Raw genomic sequence first — 20,319 nt, 5'->3', positions numbered from 1 at the left:
TCATTTTTTTTACATATGACTTTTTGATCGCTTGTTATTCACTTTTTTGTGAGTCACTATGATGAAAAAGCGACATTTTTGGATTGTTTTTTATTATTTTTTACGGTGTTTGCTTAACGGAATAAATAATGTGCCAGTTTTGTAGAGCAGGTTGTTACGGACGCTGCTATACCAATTATGTGTGCTTATATTTGTTTATTATTGTTTTATCAGAAAGGCAGTGTTTTGAGTGGCAAAACGGATTTTAGTGATTTATGTGCAAATTTTTGTCGTTTTTTTACTCTTACATATTTTTACTTTTTTCACACTTTTTCACTGTGGGACATCTATAATTTTTAGTTTGATACCTGGTCTCATACACTGCTGTATTCATGTACAGCAGACCATTAGAATAGTCAGTGTCTCACTGACACTCACTGACTCAGCCTGTGAGACCCAGCTTATTGCTGGATCTCACAGGCTACCGTACCCTGGGGTCATCACATGACCTCAGGGCACCCTGGTAACCATCGGGACCCATGATTCTCATTGCGGGGGTCTTATGGTTACTAAGTGGGCTTGAATCCCCCTTGTAACAACTTAAAGAATGCTAAGTTAATCGGGGTTAATCGGCCCCAATAGGTTGCAAAACCCGTCGGGTCCGATAATGAAGGGTGTCAGCTGCCACATACAGTTTACACCCGCGGGAATCGCCGCCACAAGTTGGCGCTATTGCCTTATTCCTTAGGGCCGTTAAAAAGCTGCGCTGAGGAATATGTACCCTTAATGACCGCCGTAAAAAGGTGTATCGTCAGTCATAAGGGGTAAAGATTAACTTTTCAGTGCATTTTACCACTTTATTTTTTTTAAACCCCTGCAGGGGCTTTTTAATGTGTATTTTTGTATGAATAAAGACAAAGCTCCTTTTTTAGCTTTATAACATGGTAGCTGTTGTGAATTCCGCTCTTGGGCTCCCTCCGGTGGTTGTAAGTGGCACTTTTGTGAGTTCTGCTCTTGGGCTCCCTCCGGTGGTTTTAAGTGGAATGGCTGCTCCTTGGATTTAGCAGTCTGCAGCTGCTTCCACTGATTGTCTTTCTGCTCGGCTATTTATGCCTGGCTCTTTCCTTCAGCCAGTGCCACTTGTCAATGGTTCCTGGTTGGATTCACATCTCTGCTTGGATTTCCCTGATATCCTGACCAGTTCAGCAAAGATAAGTCCTTGCTTTGTTCTTTTCTGTCCACATGTAGTGGACTTAATTGTTCTGTACATTCTATGTTTTTTGTCCAGCTTGTCAGTATGGATTTATTCAGTTAAGCTGGAAGCTCTGGGAAGCAGATTTACCCTCCACACCTTTAGTCAGGTGTGGAGATTTTTGTAAACTCTGTGTGGATTTTTCTAGTTTTTTAATACTGACCGCACAGTATTCTGTCCTGTTCTATCTATCTAGCTAGACTGGCCTCCTTTGCTACATCCTGGTTTCATTCTACGTATGTCATTTCCCTCTCCACTCACAGTCATTATTTGTGAGGGGCTGTCTATCCTTTGGGGATTTTCTCTGAGGTAAGATAGCTTTCCTGTTTCTATCTTTAGGGGTAGTTAGTTCTCCGGCTGTGATGAGGTGTCTAGGGAGTGACAGGAACATCCCACGGCTACTGCTAGTGTTGTGTTAAGCTTAGGAACTGACGTACAGGTACCACCTCCTTCAGATCTCGTCCCATGTTGCTCCTAAACCACCAGTTCATAACAGGTAGCCAATGGATGAGGTATGGCATCGGCCACACACCCATTAAACAGGGGCAGGCAGGGTCAGCCTCTCCTCCAGCACTTCTTCCACACTTTCTTCATCAGCACTTTGCTGTCACTTTCACAGACAAGACCGCGCACAGTGCTGCTGTGTCAGCTAGTAGTTACGCAGCCAGGCCGGAATACAAGAATAATGTAAGGCGCAGGACCGGCCGCGTCACTACTGGTAGATATGGCCACACAGTGCACCGTGCTTGGGTATGTCTGTGAACGTGCTGGCCACATGCCCGGGAAGAGCGGAACAGGAGACAATACGGGGGGTGTGAGCATTTACAAGGTGCCGGCTTCACCAGATTAAAAATACTTCTAATGTGTCTGTGTATGTATGATATGTATATATATTTATATCAGTGCATATGACTGTGTGTATATTTGTTTGTTGTTATGTATTTTTGTGAATTTGTCTTCAAATATGTATGTGTACGTATCTGTGTATATATTTGTGTATGTGCGTGTCTGCATGGACATGTCTGCATACCGTGTGTCCATGTCTGAGTACAGTTTGTGTGCATGTCTGCTTATGTGTGGACAAATGTATGTGTTCATGTCTGTGTACTGTATGTGGACATGTCTGCGTATATCTGGAATTGTATGTATTTTAGTAAGATGTCCAATTTAAGAATAGACAAGTGAAATTAACCCCTTTGCTCACCTTGATGCAATGATGTCACCATAGGGATGTGCTTGTAAGGAGTGGATTCAGGAGCTGATCCCACCCCACACCGGGCAGATGTCAGCTGTAATACATAGCCGGCATCTGACTGTAACAGCAGTGATCAGAGCTCAAGGTGATTGCTGCTTTAAGTATTTAAACTGTCAGCGAAATTTATATAGCACGATGGTTAGTGCATGCATTCACCAGCTCCCATCAGGACCCTGTGGTGCGGCTACAGGTTTTTGATGGGTGGACATGTGTTGTTGCCATTTTGGTCATTCTCTGAAGCCTGGCCTGAGGTGGGGCTCCTTGGAAGATGTCATAAAGTGCTGGGACGTTATTACAGCACACTCACTTTGTAGAGAGCAGTGACTATAACTGCTCCTTGCATCGTCCCTACGACAGGAAGCGGAGTGTCATCAGGGGAAATAAAACTTACTTTTCTCTCTGTACCCAACACTTTTCCAGTTAGCTGGCTAACCAAGCTTTAAACGCTATTTACTGGCGGATTAACCCTATATCTGCAGATAAACAGCATTTCTTGAGGTGACAAGTTCCTTTTAAAGAGATATCCAGTATACTTGTAGGATTTCACTCTGACTCCTTACATTGTGTAATGTACTATTAGAATTCAACTGTTTTCACACTCTGTGCTGGTCACAATACTGCTCCATATGCAATGTGCATAGAAACTATCACTTGCCACCCGCTTTCTTATCTGCTCCTCTCATTGTTTCAATTGAGAAAAGTATAAGGCCGGAGTCAAACTCAGCGTAGGGAAATACGGTCTGTATTTTACATACGCAGAAATGTTCCCAAAATAGTGATCCGTATGTCATCCGTAGGCAGGGTGTGGCAGCGTATTTTGCGCATGTAACCCTTTGTATGTAATCTGTATGGCATCCGTACAGCGAGATTTGCCTGCAAAACGGACATACAATGGATCCATGGGCTCAAATATTCATGAAAACATATACAGTCTATATATATATATATAGTTATATTTAATACAGCGCTACATAGCTTAAAAGCCGGTAATTCAATTGCCGGCTTTTGCTCTCTCCTTCCCAAACCCGACAGGATATGAGATGATATGAGATATGGTTTGCATACAATAAACCATTTCATATCCCTTATTTTTTAACATATTCCTCACTAATAATGTTCCAAGTGTCTGTGTGCAAAATTTGGGGGCTTTAGCTGTTAAAATAAAGGGTTAAATCACGGAAAAAATTGGCGTGGGCTCCCGTGCAATTTTCTCCGCCAGAGTGGGAAAGCCAGTGACTGAGGGCAGATATTAATAGCCTAGGTTATAGGACCCCCCCCCCCCCCGACTTAAAGCATCTGCCCCCAGCCACCCCAGAAAAGGCACGTCTGTAAGATGTGCCTATTTTGGCACTTAGCCTCTCTCTTCCCACTCCCGTGTAGCGGTGGGATATGGGGTAATAAAGGGTTAATGTCACCTTGCTATTGTAAGGTGACATTAGGCCAGATTAATAATGGAGAGGTGTTAATAAGACACCTATCCATTATTAATCCAATAGTAGTAAATGGTTAATAAAACACACACATTAGGAAAAAAGTATTTTATTGAAATAAAGACACAGGGTGTTGTAATAGTTTATTATACTCTCAATCCAATTGAAGACCCTTGTCACCTGATACAAAGTTAAAATAAAAAAATCAACAATATCCCATACCTTCTGTCGTTCAGTCTTGTCCCACGCTGTAAATCCATCTGAAGGGGTTAAATAATTTTACAAGCAGGAGCCTGCTAATGCAGCCGCCGCTGGCTGTAAAAACTGGGGAATGAATGGAAAGCAGCAGGGGAACGTAGCTACCTAGACTTGCGGTGCTGCGCCCCCTGCTGGTATAACCTCAGATGAACTCAAGCATGAGAAAATATTCAGAAAAATTTCCACGTCCGTAAAACTAGTGTGACCGCGGCCTAAGAGAAAGATTGGCACATGATTGTTAGTAAGCGAACTGCATGAAGAGTGGTGATGTGATATGACTAGTGCAGAGCGTGTGAAAACAGCTGAATCTCAAAACAAAATCATAATATATTTTTTAAAGGTGAAAATAATGTTTCCAAAAGTTTTTTTTTAAGGTGGTGTGCAAAAGGGCCTCACTATATAACTTTAGTATAGTGTTAAATTTTTGGCAGCACAACTTGCTGTTTGATGAATTAGGTAAGTGTGAGAATAATTTGCAATTTACAATCCACAAACTTTTTATTCTGACTTCATGTTCCCATATCTCTGTAGTAAGCTTGGTTTTGCTTCTGTATCTATGTAGCAAGCCCCGTTTTGGTACTGTACCTATATAGTAGGCTTGGTTCTGTTTTTGTATCTATGCAGTAAGCTTGGTTCTGCACTTGTATTTATGTAGTAAATGCTGTTCTGTGCCTGTATCTATGTAGTAAGCTCGGTTCTGTTCCTGTATCTATGCAGTAAGCTTGGTTCTGCTCTTGTATCTATGCAGTAAGCTCGGTTCTGTTCCTGTACCTATGTAGTAAGCTTGGTTCAGTTCCTGTACCTATTCAGTATGCTCGGTTCTGTTCCTGTATCTATGCAGTAAGCTCTGTTCCTGAATCTATGTAGTAAGGTCTGCTCTGTTCCTGTATCTATGTAGCCGTTCTTTTCCTGAATCTATGTAGTAAGCTCAGTTCTGTTCCTGTATCTATGTAGTAAGCTTGGTTCTGTTCCTGTACCTATGCAGTATGCTCGGTTCTGTTCCTGTATCTATGCAGTAAGCTCTGTTCTGTTCCTGAATCTATGTAGTAAGCTCTGCTCTGTTCCTGTATCTACGTAGTAAGCCCTGTTCTTTTCCTGAATCGATGTAGTAAGCTCTGTTCTCTTCCCGAATCTATGTACCAGCCACCGTTATTTTAACCCTGCTGTTCTGTTCGCATTTGCTATACACTTGTACTGTTCCCGGGTCAATATGACCCGACCTATTAATTCTTGATTTTTAGCTACTCTAAGTGTTTTATTTGAATACTTTTTTCATTATTATACTGTATGTGAACATGGTTGATCATAAACAAATGAAAAATGTAAATTTAAACTTAATAATTTATTTTTTTTCATAAAAAGGTTACACAGGCTTTTTACAATTATCTTTCATTGTTGGCATTCTGCACACAAATAACAAAGAAGCTTTACATTACTATTACTAAAACATGAAATTTAACTTTTTGAAAACAATATTTATAAATCAACAAATAAAAAAATCATAAAAACGTCAACTTTTTTAGAAAGAAAAAAGAAAAACTGAACATGCTCATGCGTTTTTACACTGAACACAATAATAAGACATGTCCTTTACACAGATATTTTGAACATCCAGCACATGTCAGATTAGTCTTATTGTCACAGGAAGATGGACAGAAGCTACAGCTCTTCCTTTTTTTGCTGGTAGCTGTGCTGCTGGCAGTTGTGCTGGTGGACGCCGTGGATGTGGAGTCTCTTTCTTGAGCATGCTGGACACTTTACAATGGCTGTTGCTCCTTCACTTCTGGGGGTGACTTTTCTGCTCTCAATATATGGCCTAACCAGGGATTTGCCCAATTCCTCAAGAAATAATCTTCTTTTATGCAGCTTATTCCGGTTCCAATCGGGGTCGATTTCTCTCCATAAGACAAATGCATTGTATGCAGAAACATCCAGTATGTTATAAAATAAAATCATTGGCCACCGATTGGTTCTGCGTTTGCATGTATATGTTGATATTGCTTGGTCTAAAGTATCAACTGCTCCCTTTGTGGCATTATAATCCAAAATAATGTCAGGCTTTCTGTCTTCTCTATCACTTACGGCATTGTCATGGTGCATTGTGCTCATTAGAATTACCTGCTTGGGTTTTTTTGGAACATAAGAAACAACAGTTGTATTTCCAGAAAAAAAAAATAGAACTGTACACCTCTCTCTTGCTAAGGATACCTTGCGGTAGTTCAGGCTTGTTTTTTCTTATAGTACCAGCATGGTAAGTTGTGTTTTCTTCAACATCTGGCCTAGTTGATAGGATGTACAAAAGTTGTCACATGTGACGTTTTGTCCTTTTAGTCCATGAGTCAAATCGAGAACACCCTGATTTTTTTCAGGTCTTTCACCAGGGGTTTTTCCTGTATACACTTGAACATTTAGAGCATATGAACTTTTGCAGCAAATGGATAATACTAGATAATTACTTGTTTACTGATAAGAACAGTGAAACCACCACCATTTTGAGATGAAGTACACATAAAAAAAACATACCTTTTGCAGTCAGAAATAATCAGAGACCTGTAGAACAGTATAAAATGCTATCGGGTCATATTGACCCGAACAGTACAAGTGTAACAATCAGCGTGTAGCAAAAAGTAAACAAAAAAAATATATAGAGCTCCACAAATGAGAAGTCAAGATACCACTAGTTTCAAATCCTCATATAAAAAAAAATACAGGGTCTCAAAAATCATTTCGGGTCATATTGACCAGAACAGTACAGCAGGGTTAAAGCCCTTTACCACTGCGGCTTTAAAGGGGTTTATCCGCTTCTTGAACTAAATGTTTGGCCCTGATAAAATAAAAAAAGCCTATACTCACCTCTTGTGCCAGCGCTGTTCCCAATGCATTGGCACTCGCTCTCACCGGGGCTCTCATGCAGTGTTGTGACACGTGACCCCGATGCCCAGTCAGCGCTGGCGTCACTGTCCCTGCCTACATACAGATTGAACATGAAGAGGAAGTTCAGGCTGCAGCTGATCCCTGGCTTCAACCTGGTGTGATGGCAGCGCTGATTGGGCATCGGGGTCACGTGTCACCACACTGCACGAGAGACCAGGGGAGAGCGCGTGCCGACACTGTGGGAACAGCGCCAGCAAGGGAAGGGGAGTACAGGCTTTATTATTTTATGGAGCCAAACATTTAAGAAGAGGTTATCCTAGTAGTGGACAACCCCTTTAATGTAGCGGCCAGAGATAAGCAGGCTAACTCATGAGCCTCTGCTTTGTGACCTCTCCCATGCCAATAGTTGCCAGCCAGTCCCTGCCATTAATAGTGATGTATCTGACACCAGGATACATGGCACCTGTAGGCATAAGGTGTCCTCCATGGGCTGGGAGGGCACTGTGCTGGCGCCTCCACCTCAGGACGTGTCAGGTGCTGCCCTCACCCTGCAGCTGGCACGTCCCATCCTCCATTATTCATGGCCATCCTGACCCTGTGTCTTATATAACAGCCTCCTCATTAGCCTCACGTGGAAGCACGGTCACAGCTGTGTCTCCCCTGGCTCCAGCCTAGTGACTGGCACGTCTCTCCCCACAGAGCCGGTAAGCTTCCCTGGCAGCGCTCACACGCCCGGCCTCATCTGTGTCCCCTTCTGTGTGACAACTCCCCCTTCCTCCCTCACACAGCAGCTCTGCAGCTGACCTGCGGGTATGCAGGGTTTCCCCCTCAGTTTCACCACTTGGTACAGTCCTAGCCGCTTCTTCCTCTACTTCTTCGGGACTGCGGCTAGGACAGTTCCATAGTGTTCTAGAGAAGAGGGGAGACAGCCGGCTCTATGCAGCAGTTCTGGGACAGCTGTACGGTTAGTTCTAAGCACTGGGGAAACATGGGGTTTACGGGGCAAAGGGAAGATGACAGGACGGCTAGACAGCGGTGCAGAGGACGGGGTACACACGAGCGGTAGTGACACCAGAGGACCGTGATGGGGACGGAAAGTGACGGGACTGTACCAGCGCGCAATGTCCTGGGGAGACGGCGGCAGAGCAGGGGCCGCACATCAGGGTGATGACGGCAGGACACAAGCTGCAGTCCTAGCTCTGTCCTTACCGTCCGCCGGGTACTGCAGTCAGTTATCTCGGCCTCCTGCCATCACAGCAGCCTTCTGTAGCTCCCTGCCATGGGGGATGTGGCCCATGGACAATGTGTGGCCCGTGAACAATGTGTGGCCCATAGGTGATGTGTGGCCCATAGGTAATGTGTTGCCCATAGGTGATGTGTGGCCCATGGACAATGTGTGGCCCATAGGTAATGTGTGGCCCATAGGTGACGTGTGGCCCCTGAGTAATGTGTGGCCCATAGGTGATGTGTGGCCCATGGGTAATGTGTGGCCCCTGAGTGACGTGTGGCCCCTGAGTAATGTGTGGCCCATGGGTAATGTGTGGCCCATGGGTAATGTGTGGTCCGTGAGTAATGTGTGGTCCATGGGTAATGTGTGGCCTGTGGACAATGTGTGGTCCATAGGTGATGTGTGGCCCATGGGTGATGTGTGGCCCATGGGTGATGTGTGGCCTGTGAACAATGTGTGGCCCATAGGTGATGTGTGGCCTGTGGACAATGTGTGGCCCATGGGTGATGTGTGGCCTGTGAACAATGTGTGGCCCATAGGTGATGTGTGGCCTGTGAACAATGTGTGGCCCATAGGTGATGTGTGGCCTGTGAACAATGTGTGGCCCATAGGTAATGTGTGGCCTGTGGACAATGTGTGGCCTGTGGACAATGTGTGGCCCATGGGTGATGTGTGGCCCATGGGTGATGTGTGGCCTGTGGACAATGTGTGGCCCATGGGTGATGTGTGGCCTGTGAACAATGTGTGGCCCATAGGTGATGTGTGGCCTGTGGGCAATGTGTGGCCCATGGGTGATGTGTGGCCCATAGGCTGGGACTGTGCTAATTTGCGCCCCATTCAGTCCTGAAATAACCCAAATAACGTATTTGGTAGATGATGGAGGTGTGCAATTGAAGTTTTACAAAGTCGTCAAATTAGTTGAAAGTTGTAGAACCGTTGCTGACACCTATGGGAAATCTAGCAGGTTTTCGGTGATTACAAACCTTTATGCCCCTTTATTGATCTGTTGCTTTATGCAGTGAGAGACAATATCTCTCTTCACCCTTTACACTACAGGGGTGCACACTTTGTTGTTTCATGGCTGTTCCCAAGAGTTGTTGTTGGAGACCATAAAAGCCCTGTAAGATAAGATATTTTTCAATTAGAGTTAATGTAATAAAATGCTTCTGTGTCTATCAGGCTATTATGTGGCAGGCTTGTATGGCACCCTCTGGTGTTCATTAAACGTATGTGCACACGTTGTGGAAAGGTGTGCAAATTTTTCCGCACTGATTTTGGGAAATCCGCACTGCGTTTCCGCGTGTTTTTTTTTTTGCAGCATGTGCACTGCAGATTTTGTTTTTCATAGGTTTACATGGTACTGTAAACTCATGGAAAACTGCTGCGAATCTGCAGCGTCCAATCCGCTGCGGATCTGCAGCAAAATCCGCAGCGTGTGCACATAGCCTAATTCCATCTGAGAACTTTCTCTTCTGAGTTCAGTGCTGGGGAGAATTCTCACTGTCTGTGCTGCACAGCAGCAGAAATCTGTTCTGCCTCCTGCCTACAAGTTTAGCTGGGTGGCCAGGCTTTGAGACCATCATATTTCACAGCGCTTTAGGCTTCTTTCACACTAGCGTCGGAATCTCCCCGTCGCAATGCGTCGGGAAGAGATTCCGACGCTAGCGTTTGCTGCATTGCACAATGGGTGCAGCGGATGCATTTTTCCGGCGCATCCGCTGCCCCATTGTAAGGTGCGGGGAGGTGGGGGCGGAGTTCCGGCCGCGCATGCGCAGTCGGAAAAAGCGGTCCGTCGGGAGAAAAAAACGTTACATGTAGGGTTTTTTTCTCCCGACGGTCCGCCAAAGCACGACGCATCCGTCGCAAGACGGATGCGAAGTGTGCCAATCCGTCGCAAATGCGTCGTCAATAGAAGTCTATGGGGAAAAAACGCATCCTGCAAGCACTTTTTTAAAAAAACGCTAGTGTGAAAGTACCCTTAGGGTATGTTTCCACGTGCAGTAAACGCTGCGTGTTTGACGCTGCATAGAGATGCAGCATCAAACACGCAGCGTCCAGATGTTACAGCCTAGTGGAGGGGATTGAATGAAATCCAGTCCCACTATGCGTGGTAACACGCACGTGGCGGCCCTGCGACTCCGGACATGCGGCGCGTCTTTTATGATCGCAGCATGTCCGTATACCTTGCGGCGCCGCCGCAATGTATAGCACAGGGCCCTATGTGTGGGGTGCGATGATCCCAGATGTGTGCTATGAACACATCCGGCATCATTGCGTCCCAGAAGGGGGCGGAGCTTAGCGCAGAGCGGGTTTGCCGCTCCGACTAAACCGCCGGCCATCCTGAAGATGGACACATACCCTTACAGACATTATCATCACTGTCCCCAATGGGACTCACAGTCTAAATTCCCTATCAGTATGTCCTTTGGAACGTGGGAGGAAACCGGAGAACCCGGCGGAAACGCACGCAAACACGGGGAGAACATACAAACTGCTTGCAGATGTTGTCCTAGGTGGGATATTGAACCCAGAACCCCAACTTTGCAAAGCAACCGTTCTTAACCACTGAACCACTGTGCTGCTCCATCTTATTCGGAGCAGGTTATGTTTCTCAACCCAGAAGCCTATAGGTGGTGGATGCCATTTGATAACATATACATCTCAGACTTCTGTCAATGTATTCCTTCAGAGAGTGTGGACTGGCACTGCAGAATTGGAGCCTCACTCTGTTGTAAGCTATGTGCACACGTTGCGGATTAGGCTTAGGAATTTCTCGTGCGGATTCTGCCTCACCTGGCAGAAAACGCACCTGCGGATTTGTCGCGTTTTTTGTGCGTTTTTGCTGCGGATTTCTTGCAGATTTTCTGCGTTTTTTACCCCTGCGGTTTTCTATAATGGAATGGGTACAAAAACGCTGCAGATTCATAAAAAAGAAGTGACCTGCTACTTCTTTTAAACCGCAGCGTTTCCGCAGCGGATTTTCCGCAAAGTGTGCACAGCATTTTTTTTTTCTCATTGATTTACGTTGTACTGTTAATCAATTGCGGATCTGCAGCGTTTCTGCACCTCAAAAATGCTGCGGATCCGCAGAGAATCCGCAACGTGTGCACATACCCTAACAACAGGTACTGGAGTTATGTCTGATCTTGGAAGTTGAAGCAGTGAATCTTTTTTTTGTGAATCTGCAGCGTTTTTGTACCCATTCCATTATAGAAAACCGCAGGGGTAAAAAAACGCAGCAAATCCGCAAGAAAACCGCAGCAAAAACGCACAAAAAACGCTGCGGGACCGCACAAAAAACGCAACAAATTCGCAGGTGCGTTTTCTGCCAGGAGAGGCAGAATCCGCACCAAAAATTCCTAAGGCTAATCCGCAACGTGTGCACATAGCCTTAAACTCCTCGGATGCCATGGTCTGTAATGTCTCCAGTATCTAGCTGGTTAGGCCCCCTTATCACCTCCGTATAAACCCAGTATTAGAATAAACAGTATCGGTGTCATTGGTGTGCCATCCGGGTTTTTCTGGTATGGATAAAGAAAGAATGAACTGCTGCTACCAGAGAAAACAGTACCGGTGCCATCAGTGTGCGGTCAGTATGCCATCCGTGTTTTTGCAGTATGGATAAAGAAAGAATGACATTTCAGAGCTTCTCCTATACTTTGCAATGTTAAACACATCCAGCACATGTCCGGCACACTGATGCCACCCGTATGTTGTGCGTGGTTTTCACATACCCATAGACTTGTATTGTCCCTTGTCATGCTGCCAGAAAAAAACAGAGGTGTCACCATGTGGTTCACACGAACACACAGTCCTTGTGTTCCTTGTGCGGTCAATCAAAAAGTCCCATGTGCTCTAAAATGGTACCAATGAAAACTACAACTGTGTCACCCAAAATAGCCCATTAATAGCGCCGTCAATTGTATGAAACAATAATTATAAGTCTTAGAATATGGTGACCTAAAAATAATTTAAAACAGAAAAAGTGAAATTTTTATTTAATTTAGCATTCAAACATAAAAAAATACAATTTTGGTGTCGTAATCATTATGACCAGCGCAATAAAATGAACCTGTCATTAAAGGGTTATTACCAGAAAATTTAATTATCTCCTATTAGATAAAAAATAACTTTCTGATCACTTGGGGTCCAACAAAGAATAAGGGTGTGAAGGTATGTCCTGAATGGAACAGAGGTGCGCATCTCAGGCCTCCACCGCCATCACACCACCACAGATAACAGAGCGGAGGCCGAGAATTCACACTTCCCCCAATCGGGATGTTGCTGCAGAGCCCTGCTCTCCCCAGGTCCAGCGACTGCTCTCCTCCTCCACTGCTGCAGACTTTGCTTACTGGCTGCTGCACTGAAGTCACAAGTACAGCGCTCATCACCGCTGCAGCCAATCACATTGTTAATATGTGTTTTATTGTTTGCTACTTCTTGCACAAGATAATTCTTGTATAATTTCTGCTATTTTAAAAAATCAATGAGGATATTTGTAAAAAAAAAAAAAAAAAAGTTTGATGAACTGCTTACAGAACCACTCTTATGAATTTCTTAATGGCATTGCCACAAGTAAAAAACAAAAAAACAAAAGTCAAATTACTGCTTTTGCAAGTTTTTTCCCATTTCAGTCAACATATAATGCTGCAGCACCAAAAATAATGGAAACAGAGGATCATCTCCACTGCGGAGATATTAGCTTGTAAAGTTTAGGTTATAAAATATGTAAAGTTCAGCTGGGTGTCACCAGAGATTTGTCTCTGGGGGCTTGTACTTTTTTTTTCTGCATGAGGTTGACAATCATAGACAGGTATCAGCAAAGAGGTGGAAAAACAACCACCCCCTATTCTCCTTCACTGATCTTCAGCTGCTGTATAGAGATACAGAAGGGCTGAGTTATGTACCATTACAAACACTTCCAGATCTCATCTCACAGTGTTATCAGCTCTGGCCTTCTCCCCCCACACGCACTGCCATGATATGAGATCTAGAAGTGTTTGTAAAGATATATACCGGTATGTTTCTTCAGAAATCTGTGAGGTGAGGAGTGTATGTTCTTCTTTCACCTATGTGTTGCTACCTGCTTATTACAAATTTTCATGAAATCACATCCATTTTGCTTGATCTCTTAATCTCATCCGATTTACTGAATCAAAAAATGCAGTGGAAAAAAACGGAGCATTTGTGCTTTGTGGGAACTGGTCGTTAGGCCACGTTCAGTATTTGGTCATTATTTCACACTAGATGGTAGCCCGATTCTAACGCATTGGGTATTCTAGAATATGTATGCGTAGTGTGTAACAGCCCACGTAGTGTATAGCACAGCTCACGTAGTGTATAGCACAGCCCACGTAGTGTAAAGCACAGCCCACGTAGTGTATAGCACAGCCCACGTAGTGTATAGCACAGCCCACGTAGTGTATAGCACAGCCCACGTAGTGTATAGCACAGCCCACGTAGTGTATAGCACAGCCCACGTAGTATATAGCACAGCCCACGTAGTGTATAGCACAGCCCACGTAGTGTATAGCACAGCCCACGTAGTGTATAGCACAGCCCACGTAGTATATAGCACAGCCACGAAGTAAATTGCACAGCCCACGCAGTACATTGCACAGCCCACGCAGTACATTGCACAGCCCACGCAGTACATTGCACAGCCCACGCAGTACATTGCACAGCCCACGTAGTACATTGCACAGCCCACGTAGTACATTGCACAGCCCACGTAGTACATTGCACAGCCCACGCAGTACATTGCACAGCCCACGTAGTACATTGCACAGCCCACGCAGTACATTGCACAGCCCACGCAGTACATTGCACAGCCCACGCAGTACATTGCACAGCCCACGTAGTACATTGCACAGCCCACGTACTACATTGCACAGCCCACGTAGTACATTGCACAGCCCACGTAGTATATTGCCCAGCCCACGTAGTATATTGCCCAGCCCACGTAGTACATTGCGCAGCCCACGTAGTACATTGCGCAGCCCACGGAGTATATTGCGCAGCCCACGTAGTATATTGCACAGTCTATGTAGTATATTGCACAGCCCACGTAGTATATAGCAATGTGGTCATCATATCCCTGTTAAAAAAAAGAATTAAAATAAAACATAGTTATATACTCACCCTCCGTTCGCCCCCGGATCCAGGAAGTGGTTACCGACGCTCCTCGTGCGCTCCGGTCTCAAGAGTGCATTGCGGTCTCGCGAGATGATGACGTAGCGGTCTCGCGAGACCACTACGTCATCATCTCGCGAGATCGCAATGCATGGCGCGGTCACCGGAGCGTCGCAAGGAGGGGCCGACGGATGGTGAGTATATAACGATTTTTTATTTTTTTTTATTATTTTTAACATTAGATCTTTTTTACTATTGATGCCACATACGCAGCATCAATAGTAAAAAGTTGGTCACACAGGGTTAATAGCAGCGATACGGAGTGCGTTACCCGCGGCATAATGCGGTCCGTTACCGCCGGCATTAACCCAGTGTGAGCGGTGAGTGGAGGGGAGTATGCGGGCGCCGGACACTGACTGCGGGGAGTAAGGAGCGGCCATTTTCTTCCGTACTGTGCCTGTCGCTGATTGGTCGTGGCTGTTTTGCCGCGACCAATCAGCGACTTGGATTTCCATGACAGACAGAGGCCGCGACCAATGAATATCTGTGACAGACAGACAGAAGGACAGAAAGACGGAAGTGACCCTTAGATAATTATATAGTAGATCAGTATCTGTAAGCCAAATCCTGGAGTGGGTGATAAATACAGGAGTGGTCACGTGTTTTTATTATACTTTTCCTCTGATTGTTCCATTTCTAGTTTGGGCTTACAAATACTGATGTAAAATGCTGAACGTGTGAACGTGGCCTTAAACTGAGTATTTTCCCGCTGAATGCTAACATGTTATCTCAGAGCCTTTTAAGTTGTAGTCACTATTCACCCTGCATATATTATAGCAATCACATAAAGATATTATATGACATTTTTATTAAAATAATAACGCTTCCCTTTCAGATTTTCGGGGGTCTCCACTCCACCTACTGCAGTCAGCCAAATCCTTTTCTGGTACTCCACATAGTCTAAAGCAGCTGAGTCGAGAATTAAGAACATCCATGGAGGGAAAATACAAAGAAATAGCAGAGGTAATAAAAATGTCCTTTCTCAGAAAAAAAAAGTTGTAAGGCAAACCCCACTCCCCCCTCCCATCCATCCCCATAGCACTAAAGCGATCTCCCCTGGGCCTGCACATGGCACCCCTAGAAAAGTCTGTTTGCTCAAAAGAACCGTAGCCGGTCAGGAAAATGTATTCCATTTAATGCATGTAGTCCATGTGTTACAAGGACGGCTCTATTCCTCTCACAGAGCGCCAAGTGGGTGACATCACTAATGATGTGGACTGAACTTGTCTAATAATGTCTGTCGTCTCTCCCTCAGGAACTGTTCAGTCGTTCCCTTGCTGACAGTGATATGCGTTCTGCTCCATATGAATTTCCAGAGGAAAGTCCCATTGAGAAGCTTGAGGAGAGGAGACAGCGTCTAGAGCGACAAATAAGTCAAGATATCAAGTAAGGCAACAAAGAGTGAAAAATATAACAAGAATCCTATAAGGTACAGATGGCAGATACAAATTAGAATACATAAAGATTGCAACTTATTACCAATCCACTAGATAAGTAGTTAGTGATCGTTTGGGGTTCCACTTCTGTCACCCCCCTTGATCATGAGTGGATATGCTCAGTCCCCCATTTGAGGCGGCCGTTGAGTGCTCATCTATCTCCATCACTTCTATACATTTTGGAGTGGAAGTGTGAATACTCCACAGCTTCATCCAAGCAAGTGTCTCGGGATCCATGTTCTCTTGATTGGTTTCCAGTGGTGGAACATCCAGCGATCAGTAGTCTATCATGTAGCCTGTAGATAAGTGATGAGTTGTAATCTTTGTAGATACCCATTAACCTCTTCCCACAAATGGACTTAACTGTGTGTCCAGATTGCAGGTGATTTCCTTCAATCGGGGGTACATTTATGTTTAATGTATGGCATGGGCGCATGAGTTAAAGACTGCTAAGCTCCTATTGCCGGACATAGTGCTTATCCCAGCACTTTAACCCCTCAGATGCAGCTGTCGATAGGGACAGCAGCATGTGGGGAGTTTCAATAAAGGAATATTGCTCCCGTTGTCAGCCTATTGTCACCCCGCAGCAATATCCTGGGGAGCTTACAGTTTGCTATTGAAACAGGAAGCCTGATATTGTGCTCTGTGTTTGCCATCCCTTTAACCCAAACAGATCCCAGGCCCTGATAGGATAACTGGCAGTCACGCACTGACTTGTTAGATAACACACTGAACAACATAGATTGGGCACTGTGTTATCAATACGATCCAAAGATTGCATGTTCATGTCCCTTTGTAGGACTAGGATGCACTGTAAAAAGAAAAAAAAATGTTTTTAGGTGTTATAATAAAAATGTCAAAATAAAAAACACAGTTTTTTCATAAGAGGTCAAAACTCCAATTGCTTGTAAAATGAATAATATTTGGTATTGAAGTGTTCATAAGACTTGTATTATGAATCTACAGCATATAATTTTTTTGCTCCAGGCAGAGAATGCTGTTAAAAATAAATGAAAAACTATGCCATACTTGATGTTTAATCTTGGCTTAAAAAAATAAATAAATAAATAAATAAACTAAAGTGATCAATACAAAAAACAAGCTCTCTTAGAGTTCTGTAAGCAGGGAATTAAGAGAGTTAGGTCTTTTAAAATAAGATGTCTAAAAAAGATATATTTTTTAAGTGATTTTTATTGTGAAAAAGTAATAAAATATAAAAAGGTATCAATTGGGTATTACCAGAATCCGATTAACTTGTAGAATAAAGTTAACATGTCCATTAAACTGCATTGTGAACTCTGTAAAAAATAACATATAAAACATCCGGCGAGGGAGCGCACTGTCACTGTGCATTAAAAATTATATTGGACAATGGCAAAATCCTACTGTTCGTACATAGGAATTGACAACCGACACATGCTCAGTACAGCAGGGACTAGCCCAACTCTGTCTCAGATTATAAGCTTGCGAGCAGGGGTCTAACTTCTCTTGGTATCTGTTGAATTATGTGTTACTCTGTTATGTCTTGTCTGTACAATTCCTCTCTGAAATGGAAAGTGCTGCAGAATATGTTGGTGCTATAGTAATAAATACCATTAATACTCAGGGTGGGGGCAGAGGCTGCTGCAGTGTTCACAGCCTCTGCCCCCTGATGGTGGCTTGTGTGAGTATCCCAGCATGCACTGAGGTTTCTCAAAACGTAGCTCCATCAAAGAGGAAGTAAGTAAAAAAAAAAAAGCAGTTAGTAGTGTGGTGAGGAAACAATAGGGAATTTTAAATTAAAGTGTATTAGGAAAGAGATTAGAATATCATATTAAATAATCAGACATTTAGCATTAAAATAACTGTTAGTTTCGGAGCATCTCATTAAATAAGAGTCTATTATTACTTAATGTAATATTGTATTTCTTTCACCTTTCCTCGCTTATGTTATTTCTCACATTGCCTTTCTATTATTTTTTTATCCTTATTTCCAATCTACGGTTAATTCTCCCTAGACTCGAGCCCGACATTTTACTTAGAGCAAAACAGGATTTTATGAAAATTGACAGCAGCTCAGACTTACAGTGAGTCACTCCTTTTATCTATTCCGGCATTGTGCTGTCTGCTTGCATGTATCATTTACCTCCTCTTCTATTTATCTTTTCACATCCTCCTCTTCTCTCGTTTCATTACATTCTCTTGTGCTCTGTTTTCCTGTCACTTTTTGTTTCCCAGGGTTTACAAAGAAGAACATGAAGATTTGGTGGATCATTTCCCTAAAGAGGCTTTTCTTGAGAGAGAGTATCTCAGAGTGTCCATCGCAGGTGATGAAAAGTGTGGGGTACGTGCTTCACTTACTACATACACAGCTGTATATCACCCCCATATACTGTCTGCGGCATATCACATTATACAGTACTAGCTATTGAACCCGTTCTACGCACGGGTGGCTAGCATCTATATTGGTATATGGTCTCCATCCTGGTATGTGCTGCTCCATCCTGCGTCCCCATCCTGTCATGAGCTGCTCCATCCTGCGTCCCCATCCTGACATGTGCTGCACCCATCCTGCACCCCCATTCTGACATGTGCTGCTCCCATCCTGCACCCCCATTCTGACATGTGCTTCGGACAGAGTGACACTCCCAGCGTTATATTATAGATAAGCCTGCAGTGCAATATGGTGCTAATAGGCTCTTGTTATAAAAATAGTACATATTATACTATATATACAGTACTATATTATATAGCTATATACAGTGCCTTGCGAAAGTATTCGGCTCCCTGGAACTTTTCAGCCTTTTCCCACATATCATGCTTCAAACATAAAGATACCAAATGTAAATTTTTGTTGAAGAATCAACAAGTGGAACACAATTGTGAAGTTGAACGAAATTTATTGGTTCTTTTATTTTATTTATTGGCTCAATTTTTGTGGAAAATCAAAAACTGAAAAGTGGGGCGTGCAATATTATTCGGCCCCTTTAACTTAATACTTTGTTGCGCCACCTTTTGCTGCGATTACAGCTGCAAGTCGCTTTGGGTATGTCTCTATCATTTTTTTTCATCGAGAGGCTGAAATTCTTGCCCATTCTTCCTTGGCAAACAGCTCGAGCTCAGTTAGGTTTGATGGAGATCGTTTGTGAACAGCAGTTTTCAGCTCTTTCCACAGATTCTCGATTGGATTGAGGTCTGGACTTTGACTTGGCCATTCTAACACCTGGATACGTTTATTTGTGAACCATTCCATTGTAGATTTTGCTTTATGTTTGGGATCATTGTCTTGTTGGAAGACAAATCTCCGTCCCAGTCTCAGGTCTTTTGCAGACTCCAACTGGTTTTCTTCAAAAATGGTCATGTATTTGGCTCCATCCATCTTCCCATCAATTTTAACCATCTTCCCTGTCCCCGCTGAAGAAAAGCAGGCCCAAACCATGATGCTGCCACCACCATGTTTGACAGTGGGGATGTGTGTTCAGGGTGATGAGCTGTGTTGCTTTTACGCCAAACATATTGTTTGGCATTGTTGCCAAAAAGTTCGATTTTGGTTTCATCTGACCAGAGCACCTTCTTCCACATGTTTTTTGTGTCTCCCAGGTGGCTTGTTGCAAACTTTAAAGGACACTTTTTATGGATATCTTTGAGAAATGGCTTTCTTTTTGCCACTCTTCCATAAAGGCCAGATTTGTGCATTGTATGACTGATTGTTGTCCTATGGACAGATTGTCCCACCTCAGCTGTAGATCTCTGCAGTTCATCCAGAGTGATCATGGGCCTCTTGGGTGCATCTCTGATCAGTCTTCTCCTTGTTTGAGATGAAAGTTTAGAGAGACAGCCGGGTCTTGGTAGATTTGCAGTGGTATGATACTCCTTCCATTTCAATATGATCACTTGCACAGTGCTCCTTGGGATGTTTAACCCCTTCATGACCCAGCCTATTTTGACCTTAGAGACCTTGCCGTTTTTTGCAATTCTGACCAGTGTCCCTTTATGAGGTAATAACTCAGGAACGCTTCAACGGATCCTAGCGGTTCTGAGATTGTTTTTTCGTGACATATTGGGCTTCATGTTAGTGGTAAATTTAGGTCAATAAATTCTGCGTTTATTTGTGATAAAAACGGAAATTTGGCAAAAATTTTGAAAATTTCGCAATTTTCACATTTTGAATTTTTATTCTGTTAAACCAGAGAGTTATGTGACACAAAATAGTTAATAAATAACATTTCCCACATGTTTACTTTACATCAGCACAATTTTGGAAACAACATTTTTTTTGCTAGAAAGTTATAAGGGTTAAAATTTGACCAGCGATTTCTCATTTTTACAACGAAATTTACAAAACCATTTTTTTTAGGGACCACCTCACATTTGAAGTCAGTTTGAGGGGTCTATATGGCTGAAAATACCCAAAAGTGACACCATTCTAAAAACTG

The 20,319-nt window shown here is 43.6% G+C and overlaps 1 protein-coding gene across 7 annotated transcripts in view; it reads left to right on the top strand.

The window, feature by feature from the left end:
* AMPD2 (adenosine monophosphate deaminase 2) overlaps positions 1 to 20,319 on the top strand; it is a 285,686-nt gene that overhangs the window by 174,800 nt on the left and 90,567 nt on the right. For 3 of the 7 annotated variants that reach the window (XM_069756340.1, XM_069756336.1, XM_069756335.1), the window contains exons 2-5: positions 15,304 to 15,431; positions 15,724 to 15,854; positions 17,902 to 17,970; positions 18,122 to 18,227. In XM_069756340.1, coding sequence (XP_069612441.1) covers positions 15,402 to 15,431; positions 15,724 to 15,854; positions 17,902 to 17,970; positions 18,122 to 18,227 — 336 coding nt within the window. In that variant the 5' untranslated portion in view covers positions 15,304 to 15,401. Of the gene's footprint in view, positions 1 to 7,149; positions 7,552 to 7,582; positions 7,753 to 7,926; positions 8,013 to 8,105; positions 8,268 to 15,303; positions 15,432 to 15,723; positions 15,855 to 17,901; positions 17,971 to 18,121; positions 18,228 to 20,319 lie in introns of those variants that run through there. The other 4 variants (XM_069756339.1, XM_069756338.1, XM_069756337.1 and 1 more) reach the window with 4 other exon arrangements.

The sequence above is a fragment of the Ranitomeya imitator genome, chromosome 3 (genome assembly GCF_032444005.1).
Source record: "Ranitomeya imitator isolate aRanImi1 chromosome 3, aRanImi1.pri, whole genome shotgun sequence".
NCBI classification, from domain to species: Eukaryota; Metazoa; Chordata; class Amphibia; order Anura; family Dendrobatidae; genus Ranitomeya; species Ranitomeya imitator.
Note: the sequence above shows the minus strand (reverse complement) of the source record. Positions and strands in the feature narration are given on the sequence as shown.